We start from the raw sequence: 15,975 nt of genomic DNA on the forward strand, positions 1-15,975 counted from the left end.
TGACACCTAGATCTCTTTCTTGGGTGGTAGCTCCTAATATGGAACCTAACAAATACAAAGCTCTGGTCTGGTGAAATCTACAAGACCAACAAAGGTTGGGTGTCTTAAGTTACCTAAAAACAATATGGCTATTATGCAATGGCTTTGTGCTGTTAAAGTACCATTTCTATCCATAGATGGAAGTTTTGATGGTAAAACTCTAATGTTAAAGGGGAGAAGTTTTGCAGAAGCAGTGTATAATTAAATTGCTCCAAATTAAAGATCAGGCAATCAGCTTGCTTGATTTCAAATAATAAATGGCAAAATACATAACAGTAAAGTGTAGAATTATACAATAATACAATATAGTGACTGGTAGATGGGTATTTTCTGACAGTTTAAGGCCCCGGTGTTGAGTGGAAGATCCGTTGCAAATCTGAGAGCCCTCGTTTGCCAGGGCATTAAATACTAGGGATGTGCATTTGTTTCTTGTCATTTTCAAAATGAAATAATGGAAATAAACACAAAACTTTGTGCTTGTCTTCTGTCATTTTTAGTATCCACTCTATTCGGAAACCATGTGCACTATTTCCAAAGCGCACCAAAAAAAAAAAAAAGAAAAGAAAAATAGGAAAACATTAACGACAATGAAAATCAACCCCCAAACAACACAACACATTTTTTGACCTGCATCCCTATTAAATACAGGAAATGCCTGATCCAGGATATCATTATTACTTTTATAACCCCCTCCCCCTCAAACCCCCCCCCCCCTACCCTGTGTCTGGGGAATTTTTTTATTAAACAAAAACTACCAATATTTTATTTGTGAAAAACTGTTTTAGAACTGTGATGAACGTTTTGTTTACTTAGAGGGTCTCATCTATGAGTTGGTGGTCCATGCAAAGAAGAAGCAGAATGCCGAGTGTCAATCAGTCACAATCCTTCAGTCATATCCCCTTGCATGAGAATTCTAACAGGGAGTAGCTGCACCATACTGCTGCAAGCAGCAAGATTAAATGTCTCATCCCTACTGTAGCCTGGTCCACCTTTGAATTTAAATTGTTAAAAACTGCAATGGAAGACATTGTTTACCTCTGGTATTTCTTTATTGTTATGCCAGCCAATGGCAATAATGCTATAGCTCACACTGAACAGGAAATCACTACGCTGTCACTATACACAGATGCAGATACCTATAGTTTTGTGACTTGACTGGTTATGAAGCCTTGTAATGTGGTAAATCATAATTCTTGTTTTGTTTGCTTTTTTTTTTTTTCAGTCAGTGGCCTAATGACAACTGGACAGCCAGGTGAGAAATTTGAAATAACATTAATTTTTCATTCAGAGCCAATATATGTGAGGCAAATAAGCAAAAATGTATGTGTAACAGTGGTTACAGGGGCTGTGACCTGTGAGATTCTTCTAAGGAAAGAAAATTCGTATGAGGCAGAAATGAAGTTTCCACAACTTAGCAGTTAGATTCTTAAACAGTTTATGCTGTGTGCCGAGCTTGTAGAGTTAACATTACCCCAGGGGCAGTCTCAGGAGTCAGCACAGAAAATAAAGGCAAAAGATCAAATGCAAAGACTCACTCAGTGCCCTTTAGATTACATCTGATTGAGTATTCAAGTGTGTTAAGAAAAATAATAACGCAGTTTACCAACTGGAATCATCTCACTACTATCCTCTGAAAGTGCAGAAACCATTCAGGAGTCTGGTGAGGAGAGAGAACATTTTAGGAAAGAGACACATCAACATTAGCAGCTAAGGAGAGAATGTACAGAGGCTTGCACACATCAAAGCCAACAGAAAAGCACAACACGGCTTTCCTTCCTTGTCTAAAATTAACCAGATCTCAACAACGTGATGAGATGGAGAGTGTAGATGCCGTTAATATTGCATTCTGCCATTCCTGACAAGGGCAGGGAGTTTCACAGAGGTCCATATTAAGAGAGCTGGGGAGCCACAATTTGATCCGAGGAAAGTTATGCATGTAACTTTCCCTGGATATTCAGTTGGACTTACGGTGCATCAGTCTCCCGCTGAATATGCTTGGATAAAGTTACGTTCATATCAGGAAAAAATTAGGTCTGCAATTTTTCTGACCCTGTAACCTTAGCTAGAGAGTCAACATGTGGCCAAAGTGTAACCCCACAACCAGAATGCCTCCATTAATGCCTCTTATTGTCCGGATACATTTTGTGCACACAATATTTATGCGGTTGGCAGGGGAAAATATTGAAAGCTCAGTTTTTGGGCACGTACCTCAAAAGGTTACTTGCAAAAAGACTTTAAACATGGACCTCATAGATTCAACAAACAGTAGTTAACTGCAACTTGAAGGAAAAGAATCGGCTCCAGCAGATGTTCTTCTAGTTCATGCTTTCCAGTACACAATCCTGTCTCTGTCCCTGTTCTCAGATTCTCTGCCGTAGCCTCCTGTCCTGTCATCCTGCTTGCTTAGAACCTGCAAATGTGAATTAAAGTTGTAAGCGTTAACCCAGCAGGCTGGTAGCAAGGAAGTCTCTTCCCTTCAGCAGTCTGCGGATCTGAAACTAGATCTGGGATTCTCAGAGGAAAACTAGCAATTATGGCCTTAATGCTACAAAGTACAAACTCCTATTTACTGCCAACAGAGAATTTGCATTCATCAATATGGAGGGCACTACTTTTAGTAACCTGGGTTAGATATGTACATATATTTGTGTCCAGGTTTGAGATTTTACACATAGAGTCAAAGGCTTCATTGATGTGTGTGTGTGTGTGCGTGCATGTGTTTAAAATGTCTTTTTAATGCTCCATATCTCGCAAAAAGTCTGAACCAGGCTACATCTCCTGAATAGGAATGTAGAAACTAATTTGGTTACAACTCAAGGCAGCTGGATTTCAGCCTAGTTCTACTTTTAAAAATCAGATCTGTGGGAAAAATGTGTCAGATTTTCCTTTATTAATTTTGTTAAACACGTTGCTGGTTTGCCGAAAGCAGAAATCACCAGTGTGGATTTTCTTTGGATTTGCTGTAGATTTCTGTTGATCAGCAGTGAATTTTTACAAACAGCATACGCTTAAGGGTGATTTAGTATCTGCCTGTATTTGTGCAAAAATCTGTGGGTGCTTTTGCCCTCAGACAGTACACTAGTTTTGAAAAGGAAAGTATGTATGTACTTTCTCTTTGAAAAATATCCTAGAATATCTGTTCATGCACATTTACACCTACTGGTTTCTTTCTCAGAAAAATAACATGCATAGAGGTGTCAATGCTAAAGTGTGTGAGTAATTCCCAACTCTGCCCACAAGAAGGCCTTTTTCACACTGCAGGCACATACCTAGAGAACCTCTTGTCACCCTGCTTTACCTCTTTTGTTATCTTTTCTTTCGCTCACATTTCGAGGGGGGGGGGGAGTGCCAGCACTCACTTGCGAGGCCTTCCCTGGGAGTAAGACGGGAAGGGGCCACCACCCAAGGCCCTGCCCTCTGCAACTGGCTACAGAACCTATGAAATGACGGATTGCAAATGTTATACCCAACCCTGGAACAGCAATACATCTCCTCGTGGGAAAATAGAACAAGCTGGACTGTGACAGATTCCTACACAGAAACTACACATTAGCAGAGCACCTCACCTTGATTATACAGACAGAGCATGGATGGATCCTCACCAAATGCAGAAATTATAAATAAAAACAGGCAGACAGTAAGGGGCGGATTTTAAAAGCCCTGCTCGCGTAAATCTGCCTGGATTTACGCGAGCAGGGCCTTGCGCGCCGGCACACCTATTTTCCATAGGCCTGCCGGCGCGCGCAGAGCCCCGGGACTCGCGTAAGTCCCGGGGTTTTTTGTCGGGGGCGTGTCAGGGGGCGGGGAAGATCGACGCGGCATTTTGGGGGCGGGATGCGGCGTTTTGGGGGCGGGCCCGGGGGCGTGGTTTCGGCCCGGGGCGGTCTGGGGGCGTGGCCACGCCCTCCGGAACCGCTCCCGGGTTGCGTCTCGGCGCGCCAGCGGCCCGCTGGCACGCGGGGATTTACTTCTCCCTCCGGGAGGCGTAAATCCCCGGACAAAGGTAGGGGGGGGTTTAGATAGGGCTGGGGGGGGGGTGGGTTAGGTAGAGGAAGGGAGGGGAAGGTGAGGGGAGGGCGAAAAAGAGTTCCCTCTGAGGCCGCTCCGATTTCGGAGCGGCCTCGGAGGGAATGGAGGCAGGCTGTGCGGCTCGGTGCGCGCTGGCTGCCCAAAATCGGCAGCCTTGCGCGCGCCGATCCTGGATTTTAGCAGATATGCGCGGCTACGCGCATATCTGCTAAAATCCAGCATACTTTTGTTTGCGCCTGGAGCGCGAACAAAAGTATGCGAACGCGCCGTTTTTAAAAATCTACCCCTAACTGAACTGCATGCAGTGTAACACCGGAGAAATAGAAACAGGATGCATTTCCTCCTGCACTGTACAAAATACAAAGATATCAGAGATGCTGCGCATTAACATTCCTAAAGCTGACATATTTGAATCACTGAATAAAAAAAAAAAAAAAGACTTTTCCCCCTAACTTTGTTGTCTGGAGATTTTGGACCTTAACAAAATATTCCCTTCTCATAACAATCACAGGGGCTCAGCAGCTCCAACACAAAAGAAGGTTGATGGCCCTAACATAACAAATCCCACCCCCATCCTTACTATAAACACTACTCTGCTCTTTCTCTCTATTCCCCTCAGGGTTCTCTCTGTCTCTCACCTCCCTCCTCTCAGCAGGCGGGCTGAATCCTCTCTCTCTTTCCCCAGAAGTCAGGCATCAGTCCACTTCCCTGCCCCAGGCAGCTGTCTTTCTTCCCCAGGTCCCTTTCTCTGTGCACAAGAGAATACAGGGAGGGGCAGTGGAGGTGGCACCCAGTGCCTTTTTTTTGGGGGGGGGGGTCCATAGGACAGTTCAGACAGATGGAGGAAAAGTTACAGGTACTCAGTACCCCCTGAAAAAAAAAGCCCTGTTCTTTTTTGTGATCCTTTGTACTTTTTGTGCAGGGTTCCTTTGCAGGGCAGGGGATGGGTGAGGGGGAGAAGAGGTGGAGAATGTTATAGGCCGAGGTAGGTGAGAGGGAGAGATGGGTGGGTGAGAAGGAGATGTTGTAGGCCAGGAAGTAGAAGGAATGAGGGAAAGAGAAAGGGAGATGCTGCCAATGTAGATGCCCGACTCTCTTTACTCTCCCCCAAAAGTAGACACTACCACTTTCTTCCTCCCCTCAAGGCAGACCCCACCACTTTTTCTCTATCCCCTTTCCTCCCAAGCTCAACTCCACCACTTCTCCTTTCCTCAACCCACCCAAGCCCAGCAAGATGGGTTATACCTTTGTGCATGTTCCAGAAATGTGCGCTTGTTGAGGCCTGATTCACTAAGGGTTTTCTCCCATACAGTGTCTATGGGGAAAGACTTGTTTCCAGTAATGCTGATGTACAGTCTGTAGTATTCCAGGATGTTTCAGAAATCAAGACCGATGCTCGTGACTAAACTAAACATTTATTAAAACGCACGGTGCAGCTGACAGTCAGGATAGCTGCTTTCATGCTCTGCCTACCCCTGGCAACTTGGTGATGTTACTCCACCCCAGCTTTGGGATTATCGGCAGAGCTGGACTGGTAGGAATCACAAACAAATCCTGGTCATGATGACGGGATATGTCTTTCAAGAACTCTGCAGTCTCCCTTTCATAAATCATTCTTTAGAAACAGAGAATATGACGGCATGAAAGGCCATGAGGCCCATTTAATCTCATCCTTACTTCATTCTCAGCTTCCCCTCCCTCAGAGATCCTATAGAAACAGAATATGACTGCAGATATGCTTTCTCAGTGAAGTCATGGGTGTTTTGAACAATCTTGACAACCTGAGCAGCCATTTTATTTTTGTATCTAGAGCAATCAAATCAGCTGTTTATAGTTCAATTCCTTTAATAAGGAATATCAGGGTTTAAGGCCAGGCATGAGATTTTGGAAGGAAAAACAGCTTAGTCAAGGGCACAGTGGCACTTTGAGGTGTTTCTGCTAAAGGAAAAAAGACCTACCATCCTACCAGTAGTGACCAGCACTGTAACAGATTCTGGACTTACTCAGGAGAGGTTGTGGAGAGTGGAAGTAGGAAAAGGGTTGAGAGATCAGGTAAAAGACTTGGGGGTAAGGAGGAACTGATGTTAGTTTAAGTATGCTTATCTTTCCAAAGTGGCAGAAAACCAGAGATAGAATCTCAGTTGGAAGACTGGATGGGCCAATCGGTCTGTTTCCGTCATTATTTACTATGTTACTATGGATATTTTCTACCAGATCTGAAATTAAATCAATAGAACATTATGTTGTCTATTTAAGTGCCTTGGATACATAGAGGATCATTCATATTTGTGTGTACAGTTTAACACTGGCTCCACATGTTTCAAATCACGTGATTCCTTAGTATAATGTGTTAAGCTCATGGCCAGGTGACTAGTAATCAATGTATATACTTTTCATTATGTGAACAAATCCTTGCAGCTTCTGTACTTTGCCACTCCAATACAGGCCAAATCGTTCCTGTGGATGATATCTATGTGGTCATGAAAAGGCTGAACCGACCAATCAGATTTATAGTGAATAAACCCAGGGAGCATAGCTTTGTTTGCCTTGTGAAAGGTCTGATTCTGCCCCATTGTGTTTTTGCTCTGCACCTTCTAAAGGAATGCATTCCAGAACACGGTTAGAAAATCCACGTTTACATACCTGGATACTTATTTCTTTCCTCGCTGCTTCACTCCATAGCAGTGCCCATGTCGATCTAAAATCTGGAAGATTCAAATGACTCCCTCTACCCAGTTTAGCTGTTTTCAAAAGGTTTTTATCCATTCATAGTCTATGGCACAATTCCATTGAAAGTAGGGGCCACAAAGCACATATCTGTAAAATGGCCTAAGTTCCTTGTTACACTTAAGAGAAGAGGGGATCTTGAATGTTTGGCACTAGTGGTGACAGCTGTGGTTTCTGCATCTTTTGATGTCAATCTGCAATGATAAACCATCAGCATGAAACAATTAGAAATGTAGTTCACATTAAGAATTGGATTTGTAGCAGTCCCGTACTACGATGACAGAATCTCTTATCTATGGGGGATCAGAAGGTGATAAACAAACACCGGCCAGGCATCCACTCCTGCTCGGTACAGGTAATCACCGTAAGACAAAGATCAAGGTTGAAAAAGGCAATCTTTGGAAGAGACCTCCCATGCAGCCCTCAGCCAGCAAAGAAGCCAAGTGTTCCTGCAAGATACTTGGGGGGGGAGGTCATTCACTAAAGGCTTTTTCCCATGTTGGGTCTATTGGGAAAAATGTTTAGTAAATGACCCCCTAAGGGGGGAGGGGAGAAAAGCATGTGTGTATGTGTTGGGTGTGTCTGTGTGCACAGATGTGTATACGTTGGTGAGGATAATATATGCATGTGTGTATGTGTTGGGTGTGTCTGTGTGCGCAGATGTGTATACGTTGGTGAGGATAATATATGCATGTGTGTAGGTGTTGGGTGTTGTCTGTGTGCGCAGATGTGTATACTTTGGTGAGGATAATATATGCATGTGTGTAGGTGTTGGGTGTTGTCTGTGTGCGCAGATATGTATACTTTGGTGAGGATAATATATGCATGTGTGTATGTGTTGGGTGTTGTCTGTGTGCGCAAATGTGTATACGTTGGTGAGGATAATATATGCATGTGTGTAGGTGTTGGGTGTGTCTGTGTGCGCAGATGTGTATACGTTGGTGAGGATAATATATGCATGTGTGTAGGTGTTGGGTGTGTCTGTGTGTGCAGATGTGTATATGTTGGTGAGGATATATGTATGTTCGTAGGGAAAAATTTGAAGAGAAATATGAGCATTAGCTGACAAATTGCATTGTGAATGTGAAATCCATGTCAGTTAAAAAAAAAAATCTTTATTTAAAGGATGCATCTCAGCACAAACAATAAGTTTAATACCAAGAAACAATTATAACAAACTACTGTATCTGAGAGACATCATTTTTTGACTTTGAACACTAACATAGCTAACAGCTAAGATATATAACAAAGACAGGACTCTCACTCACTCCCACATTCACATCTATGTTAAGCTGTGAACCATTTCCAAAACTACTTATATATTGTTTACTTTTATACTGTGTAGGTGACCCTTCATAGAATAAATCCCAAGCTTTCTGATACCCCTTTTTAAGAGACATATGTATGTATTTGGCATCTAATCTTTCTAAAAGTATTAGAGCAATTATTTGAGTAAACCTCACTTGTAACGAAGGTAGATCCTCTTTTATCCAGAATTTCAAAAATCTGCCTTTGCCAACAATAGAGCAATCTGGGCAAACTTGACCCCCCCCCCCCACCCCTTGGATAAGCCTGTGGCCCTATCTGTAATGCCTATTAAAACTTCACCAATGAAAGGACATTTAACAGAAGTTACTTTGCCAGTCAAGGAAAGAACCATATCCCAGTAGTGTCATACAATCTAACACATAATAAAAAACAAAACCTAAGAACAAAAGATTGGGACATAAACTTGCATTCAATAGGTAAATCAGAATCAGGAAGGCTCATTCAAGAAAGCTTAAGAGGATCATAACAACTTCTATGCAAGATTTTAAATTTCATTTGCAGAATCTTAGAATCACCTGATATAACTTTTAAGATTTACAAATAATTTCGCCAATTCTTCTTCAGAAAGCGCAACAACGCAATTCTGAGAGCAAAGCTTTGCCAGTCGGGTTAGAGATGCAGCCTGACTCTTCTCAAATCATATTTTTTTTTTGATACCAGCACGCCAACTTTGTCTGTTTATCACTAAAAAGTAGCAGTAGATTCGTTAATGATGCAGGCAAAAATACATCAGGGTGTTGACGTTTAACAGCTAATGTAGAATGCCTGGCTTGCAAGTACGCATGCGCATAAAAATGAGTATTAGACATCTCTTCATGCTCAAAAGAATATAAGATACTCTAGCAGGACAATAGCATTGAGAAACTCTTGTTAACCCCAAATGCATGCCAAAGCTGAAAGAGTCCAGGCTGCGTCCCAGGAGAAAATGCAGGATTACCCACCAATAGCAAAGATCGGGAAACTTTCTATGAGACCGTCCCCACCACCACCGCTATCACAAGAATTCCCATGCACACTGTCCAGGGTAAAAAGAAAGGATAAGAAATTATTTCAGAGGTCACCTGCCTGCCAGAAGAGTGCAAAGTTCCCCCAAGGTGAAACGGGATGTAATGTGGCAACCACTAAGTTAGGGTCACAAAATGTATAATCTCCTTGTAAACCTCTCCCAAGCAAAAGGAAAGCTGACAGGCAGCATTGTGCATTCTAAATAAAGTCCGGTAGATTAATGCCCCACTGGAGACCCATCTTTCATCAACGTGGCATAGCTTAGTTGCCTTGCTTCAGCTCTCCATAGAAAGCTGGACGATAAAGACTTCAAAGTAAGTACGTCTCGACGGAGCAGCCAGCAAGGAAGCATCTGTAATTTATGGGAAAGCTTCGGGAGAGCGATACCATTTTAAACAAAGCAGCATTCCTCCCAAACTAAAGTCAGAGGGAACTCCATCCAATTCCGCAGTCGCCGCTTAAAACAGATCCACAAGAGGGGCGATCCGCGTCACTTTAATCTTGCCAGCACAAGTTATTGTCACCACGCTCCCGCTGTGTTGTAAGAATGTGAATACACAGTGCTCTCTGCTGGCAGGTGACAATCACAATCAGGTGTAGGCACAAGCGGTTGCAGCATGGGCAGCCACTGCCTGTCCTGTGAAGAGGTATGATTGGGCTCAAAGCTGCCCGCATGTAAAACTCTGGATACCCACCAATTCCCTTTTAATACTAGACAGAAGCCAGTTCATATTCTAATGATAATACAGCCTGAGTAAGAATGATGGCTGTCACCACCATGCATTGTTTAATAAGATAAATTCTTGGCACAGCAGCTAGAATTCTGTTTTATTTTTTTCTTCTGTTAAATACATCTGGTAGGCCTAAAAAAAAAAAAAATCATGTCACTAGGTCCAGTTAACAGCATTTGCTGTTGCTATGGCAACTGTAATTGAAGTAACCTGAGCGCTGAGAGGAAAACAAAGAATATCTACAAATTAAAACCAGTGACAAATATAAGAAAGCACCTTGCTGAGGATGCTTAAAGTCATTTTTCATTCTAGAGTGAAGAAGTTCAAATCTTTTAAAGTGAAGAGCAGTTTATGGCCACTCCTGGTTATTCAGTGTCAGCTTCTTAAAACATGGGCTATCTGCATTTAACAAGAGGAAAACGAGAGAGAGAGAGAGCTGTGAGCGGGTAGAAGCAAGGAGGTAATTATTTACTGTACCTAGACACTGCACCACAGTCAGGATGTGATGAAAACAACTGAGAGTAAATACAGAGAAATTAAGGCCAAGCCAAGGGAAATTGAATGACTTAAGTGTCACAGTCAGGCAGGCTGGGTCTGGGATTTTCCCCAACAGGAGTAAGCCCAGACTCTGGGGCAAGGCCAGACTGGATCTTCTGCCTGGACCAGCCACCTCCCCCACATGTTGAGCCTCGATTCTGGTGGCCAGCAGGGCTTGGTTGGAACAGAAGAGTGGGCCTGTAACTGGAAACACAGTTGATACTTGAGGCATGGCCTGGAGCTGGAGACTTGATTGATAGTGAAGATAGTAGGGCTGAAGACATGCAGAGACTGGAGACAAGGCCTGGAGCAGGAGACATGGTGGTCTTGGAGGCAAGCAGGACTGGGGACAGAATGGGCTGGAGACAAGGGCTGAGACTGAAGACAGAGGTTGTAACTGGAGACAAGGCCTGGGGTTGAAGACAGGGTTTATAAATGGAAACAAGGCCTAGGACTGAAGACAGGATGATAACTAGAAACAAGGCCTGGTTCAACAATGACAGGACAAGACTGGGACTGGACAGGACAAGACTAGTATTGGACCTCAGGAACTGAGCAAGGAACACAAAGACATAAAACAAGGAGCTAAAGAAAAGCAATATCCTATAGGGATGTGAATCGTTTTTTGACGATTTAAAACAATCGTCAGATATATTTTAAATCGTCAGAAATCGTTAGAGCCGCGATACAAAAGCAATTCCCCCGATTTATCGTCAAAAAATCGTAAATCGGGGGAGGGCGGGAAAACCGGCACACCAAAACAACCCTAAAACCCACCCCGACCCTTTAAAATAAATCCCCCACCCTCACATGTCACAAAGATAGGATTCTAGCTAGTGCTGGGAAGGAACCAATTGTCTTAGTACTTCTGGGCACCAATGGCATAGTGAGGTGCAGGAAAGTGATTCTGGATGCCAAAGTTAGGATTTTAGGTAGAAAATTGAAATTTAGAATCTCCCCAGTAGCATTCTCAGAAATGTTCTCCATTCCATGCATAGGATCCCAGAGGCAGGCAGAGCTCTGGAGTCACAATGCGAGGATGAGACGATGCTGCAGGGATGAGGGATTTAGGATTGTTAGGAACTGGGCAACATTTTAGGGTAGGGGGAACTTTTTCCAAAAAAGATGGACTCCCCCTTAACCAGGGTGGAACAAGGCTGCTGGCACTAACCTTTATAAAGGAGATAGAGAAGCTTTTAAACTAGATGATGGGGGAAAGCCGACAGTCGCTCAGGAGCGCATAGTTTAGAATGATGTATCTTTGAAGGATACTAACTCAAAAGGGAAGTTAGGGCTTCCTGATAGAGAGGTTGCAATAAATGCAAAAGCGGCCCAGGTGCTGTTAAGTAATGAGCAGACAGAGTGAAAGATTCCAAATTACCCCTCTCAACTGATAACAGATTGTTAATTCAAACAAAAAACATACTTTGAAATGTCTGTATACAAATGCTAGAAGTTTAAAAAATGAAATGGGAGAGTTAGAATGTACAGCACTGAATGAAGAGGTAGATATAATTGGCATCTCAGAGACCTGGTAGAAGGAGGATAATTAATGGGACACTGTGACACCAGGATACAAATTATATTGCAATAATATGATGGATCAAATTGATGGAGGGGTGAGGGCAGGGTGAAGCACGGATAGGCACTATATAAGAAAGAGGGCATTGAGTCAAACAGGAGAAAAGTTCAGCAGGAAACAAAATGTACCATTAAATTCTTATGAATAGAAATTCCATGTGAAAAGGAATTTCAGCATTAGGAGTGTATTATCATTATCCATGTGGAAAGGAATTTCAGCATTAGGAGTGTATTATCATCCGTCTGGTTGGAAGTGAGTCGAGACGAGGACTGTCCAGGATGAAGGATATTGGACAGTAAAGATTATGAGAAGAGGTCACCTTAAAAAATTGGCAGGTAAGAATTAATTTTGTAAGCTCCTGAAGAAGCAGAGTCCCTTTAAAAAATTGGCGGGAGAGGTTCAATTTTGTAAGAGCTGACTCTTTTCTGTCCATGGGATATTTATAAAATTTAAAAAGTCTTTAAAAAATGCAAAATTACAAAAATTGAACATTATTTAGGAACCTGGTTAAATTGAACTGGACCGTAAATGATGAGAAGTCCGGATGGCTCCCTCTAAAAAAAACCTGTGGGTTGAGTAGTGGAGCACAAAGAAAATAGTTGTTTTGGTTTTTCCTTTTTTTGGTGATTTACTACATTAGATGGAAGAACAGTAGCTCTTGTATTTATTCTGATTCCTTATCATCCGTCTGGCCAGAATGAACAGACAGACAATGAAATGTTAACAGAAATCAGGGAAGCTAACAAAATTAGCAGCACAGTGATAATGGGTGACTTCAATTAACCTTGCACTGTCTTGATAAATATCACATCAGAACATACTAAGGAGGTGAAGTTCCTAGATGAAATAAATGACTGATTCATGAAGCAGCTAGTATTAGAACCAACAAAAGTGGGAGCTATTTTAGACCTAGTCATTAGTGGAACATAGGATTTGGTGCAAGAGGTAACAGTCTTGGGGCCACTTGGCAACAGTGATCATAACATGATAAAATTTGACTTAATAGCTGGAGGGAGGACACTAAAGAAATCTACTGTGATAGCATTTAACTTTCAAAAGGAAGACTGATAAAATGAAGAATGTGTTTAGAAAAAAACTGAAAGCAGCAAGATTAAGAGTTTACAGCAGGTATGGACATAGTTTAAAAATACCACCTTGGAAACCCAGATCAGATGTATTCCTCGCATTCCAAAAGGAGGAAAAAAAAGGCTAAAGGTAAGGTGAGAGGGTCTATTAATATACTTATAAGAACATCTTTCAAAAAATGGAAAAGGGATCCAAATGAAGTAAACAGGAAACAGCATAAGCACTGGCTAGTTAGATGCAAAGGGAAAGAAAGAATTTGAAAAGAAGCTTGCCATGAAAGCAAAAACTCATAATAAAAATTTTTTCGGGGAGTCAGTTGGACCATTAGATAATCAAGGGGTAAAAGGGGCAGTTACAGAAGACAAGGCCATAGCAGAAAGACTAAATTCTTTGCTTCATTCTCTACTGAGGAAGATAAAAGGGAAATACCAATGCCAGAAATTATTAGGGATGTGAATCGTGTCCTCGATCGTCTTAACGATCGATTTCGGCTGGGAGGGGGAGGGAATCGTATTGTTGCCGTTTGGGGGGGTAAAATATCGTGAAAAATCGTGAAAATCGTTAAAAAATCGAAAAATCGAAAAATCGAAAAATCGAAAAACCGGCACATTAAAACCCCCTAAAACCCACCCCCGACCCTTTAAATTAAATCCCCCACCCCCAAATAACTTAAATAACCTGCGGGTCCAGCGGCGGTCCGGAACGGCAGCGGTCCGGAACGGGCTCCTGCTCCTGCATCTTGTCGTCTTCGGCCGGCGCCATTTTCCAAAATGGCGCCGAAAAATGGCGGCGGCCATAGACGAAAAAGATTGGACGGCAGGAGGTCCTTCCGGACCCCCGCTGGACTTTTGGCAAGTCTCGTGGGGGTCAGGAGGCCCCCCACAAGCTGGCCAAAAGTTCCTGGAGGTCCAGCGGGGGTCAGGGAGCGATTTCCCGCCGCGAATCGTTTTCGTACGGAAAATGGCGCCGGCAGGAGATCGACTGCAGGAGGTCGTTCAGCGAGGCGCCAGAACCCTCGCTGAACGACCTCCTGCAGTCGATCTCCTGCCGGCGCCATTTTCCGTACGAAAACGATTCGCGGCGGGAAATCGCTCCCTGACCCCCGCTGGACCTCCAGGAACTTTTGGCCAGCTTGTGGGGGGCCTCCTGACCCCCACGAGACTTGCCAAAAGTCCAGCGGGGGTCCGGAAGGACCTCCTGCCGTCCAATCTTTTTCGTCTATGGCCGCCGCCATTTTTCGGCGCCATTTTGGAAAATGGCGCCGGCCGAAGACGACAAGATGCAGGAGCAGGAGCCCGTTCCGGACCGCTGCCGTTCCGGACCGCCGCTGGACCCGCAGGTTATTTAAGTTATTTGGGGGGGGTTCGGGAGGGTGGGGGATTTAATTTAAAGGGTCGGGGGTGGGTTTTAGGGGGTTTTAGTGTGCCGGCTCACGATTCTAACGATTTATAACGATAAATCGTTAGAATCTGTATTGTATTGTGTTCCATAACGGTTTAAGACGATATTAAAATTATCGGACGATAATTTTAATCGTCCTAAAACGATTCACATCCCTAGAAATTATATTTAAAGGTGATGATTCAGAGGAACTGAAACAAATCTCAGTGAACCTGGAAGATGTAATAATAAGGCACATTGGCAAACTAAGGAGTAGCAAATCATCTAGACCATGAACTGAAAGAAATGAAAAATGAAATTGCAGAGCTGCTATTAATAATTTGTAAACTATCTTTAGAATTATCTACTGTACCTGATGATTGGAGGGTTGCTGGCATAATGCCAATTTTTAAAAAGGGTTCCAAGGTGATCCAAGAAACTTCAGACCAGTGAGCCTGACATCAGTGCTGGGCAAAATGGTAGAAACTATCATAAAGAACAAAATTACTGAACATTTAGATAGTCATAATTTAATGGGACAAAGCTAACATGGATTTAGCCAAAGGAAGCCTTGCCTCACTAATCTTCTACATTTTTTTGAAGGTATAAATAAACTTATGGATAAAGGTGAGCCAATGGATATAGTATATCTGGATTTCCAGAAAGCATTTGACAAAGTCCCTTATGAGACACTTCTGAGGATATTAAAACATGATGGGATAGGAGGCGATATCCTTTTGTGGATTGGGACCTGGTTAAAAGAAAAAAACAGTAGGGCCAAATGGTCAAGAAAGGTGAATAGTAGGGATGTGAATCGTTTATCTGACGATTGAAAGCATGTGACAGGGGCTATCGGTGCCATTGGTCGGCTCCTATGACAGGGGCCGGCCAATGGCACGGATACCTTGTCACATGCTAAGGGCAAAGGGCCATCGGCGCCATTTTGTTTACTGGCAGCTGACGGCCCGAGCGCGGGAGATCACTCCCGGGACCCCCACTGGACCACCAGGCACTTACATTTTTTTGGGGGGTTGGGGGGGGGGGGGGTCCAGAGGGTGGGGGATACTAACGAACTAATTTTAAAGAGACGGCTGTATTTTTGGGTTATCGGCTCAGAGCAGCCGATTAAAAAAAACAAAACAACAATAGGACCGTGGGAAAAATAATTTCCCGATGGTCCCGAATCCGATACCGGAACCAATTCTGGTTCTGATTCACATCTCTAGTGAATAGTAGACTACTTCAGGGATCTGTTCTGGGATCACTGCTTTTTAACATATTTATAAATGCCCTGAAAATGAACAATGAGTGAGGTGATCAAATTTGAAGATGACAAAATTATTGAGGAAAGGCTAAAGAGGTTAGGGCTCTTCAGCTTGGAGAAGAGATGGCCAAGGGGAGATTTGATAGAGGTCTACAAAACAATGAGCAGAGTGGAATGGCTAAATGTAAATTGGTTGTTTAATGTTTCAAAAAGTAGAAAGACTAGGAGACATGCAATAAAGTTATTGGAATGCCTATGGATAAGTG

General features: G+C 43.1%; 1 protein-coding gene across 2 annotated transcripts in view; it reads left to right on the forward strand.

The window, feature by feature from the left end:
- RAMP3 (receptor activity modifying protein 3) overlaps positions 1-15,975 on the forward strand; it is a 349,358-nt gene that overhangs the window by 106,039 nt on the left and 227,344 nt on the right. Inside the window, exon 2 of one of the 2 annotated variants that reach the window (XM_029589476.1) lies at positions 1,262-1,291. The exons of the other annotated variant lie outside the window; for it this stretch is intronic. Within the exon in view, the coding sequence (XP_029445336.1) occupies positions 1,262-1,291 (30 nt within the window). The remainder of the gene's footprint in view (positions 1-1,261; positions 1,292-15,975) is intronic. 2 annotated transcript variants of the gene reach the window in all.

Source organism: Rhinatrema bivittatum, chromosome 2, assembly GCF_901001135.1.
Source record: "Rhinatrema bivittatum chromosome 2, aRhiBiv1.1, whole genome shotgun sequence".
Lineage (NCBI taxonomy): Eukaryota > Metazoa > Chordata > Amphibia > Gymnophiona > Rhinatrematidae > Rhinatrema > Rhinatrema bivittatum.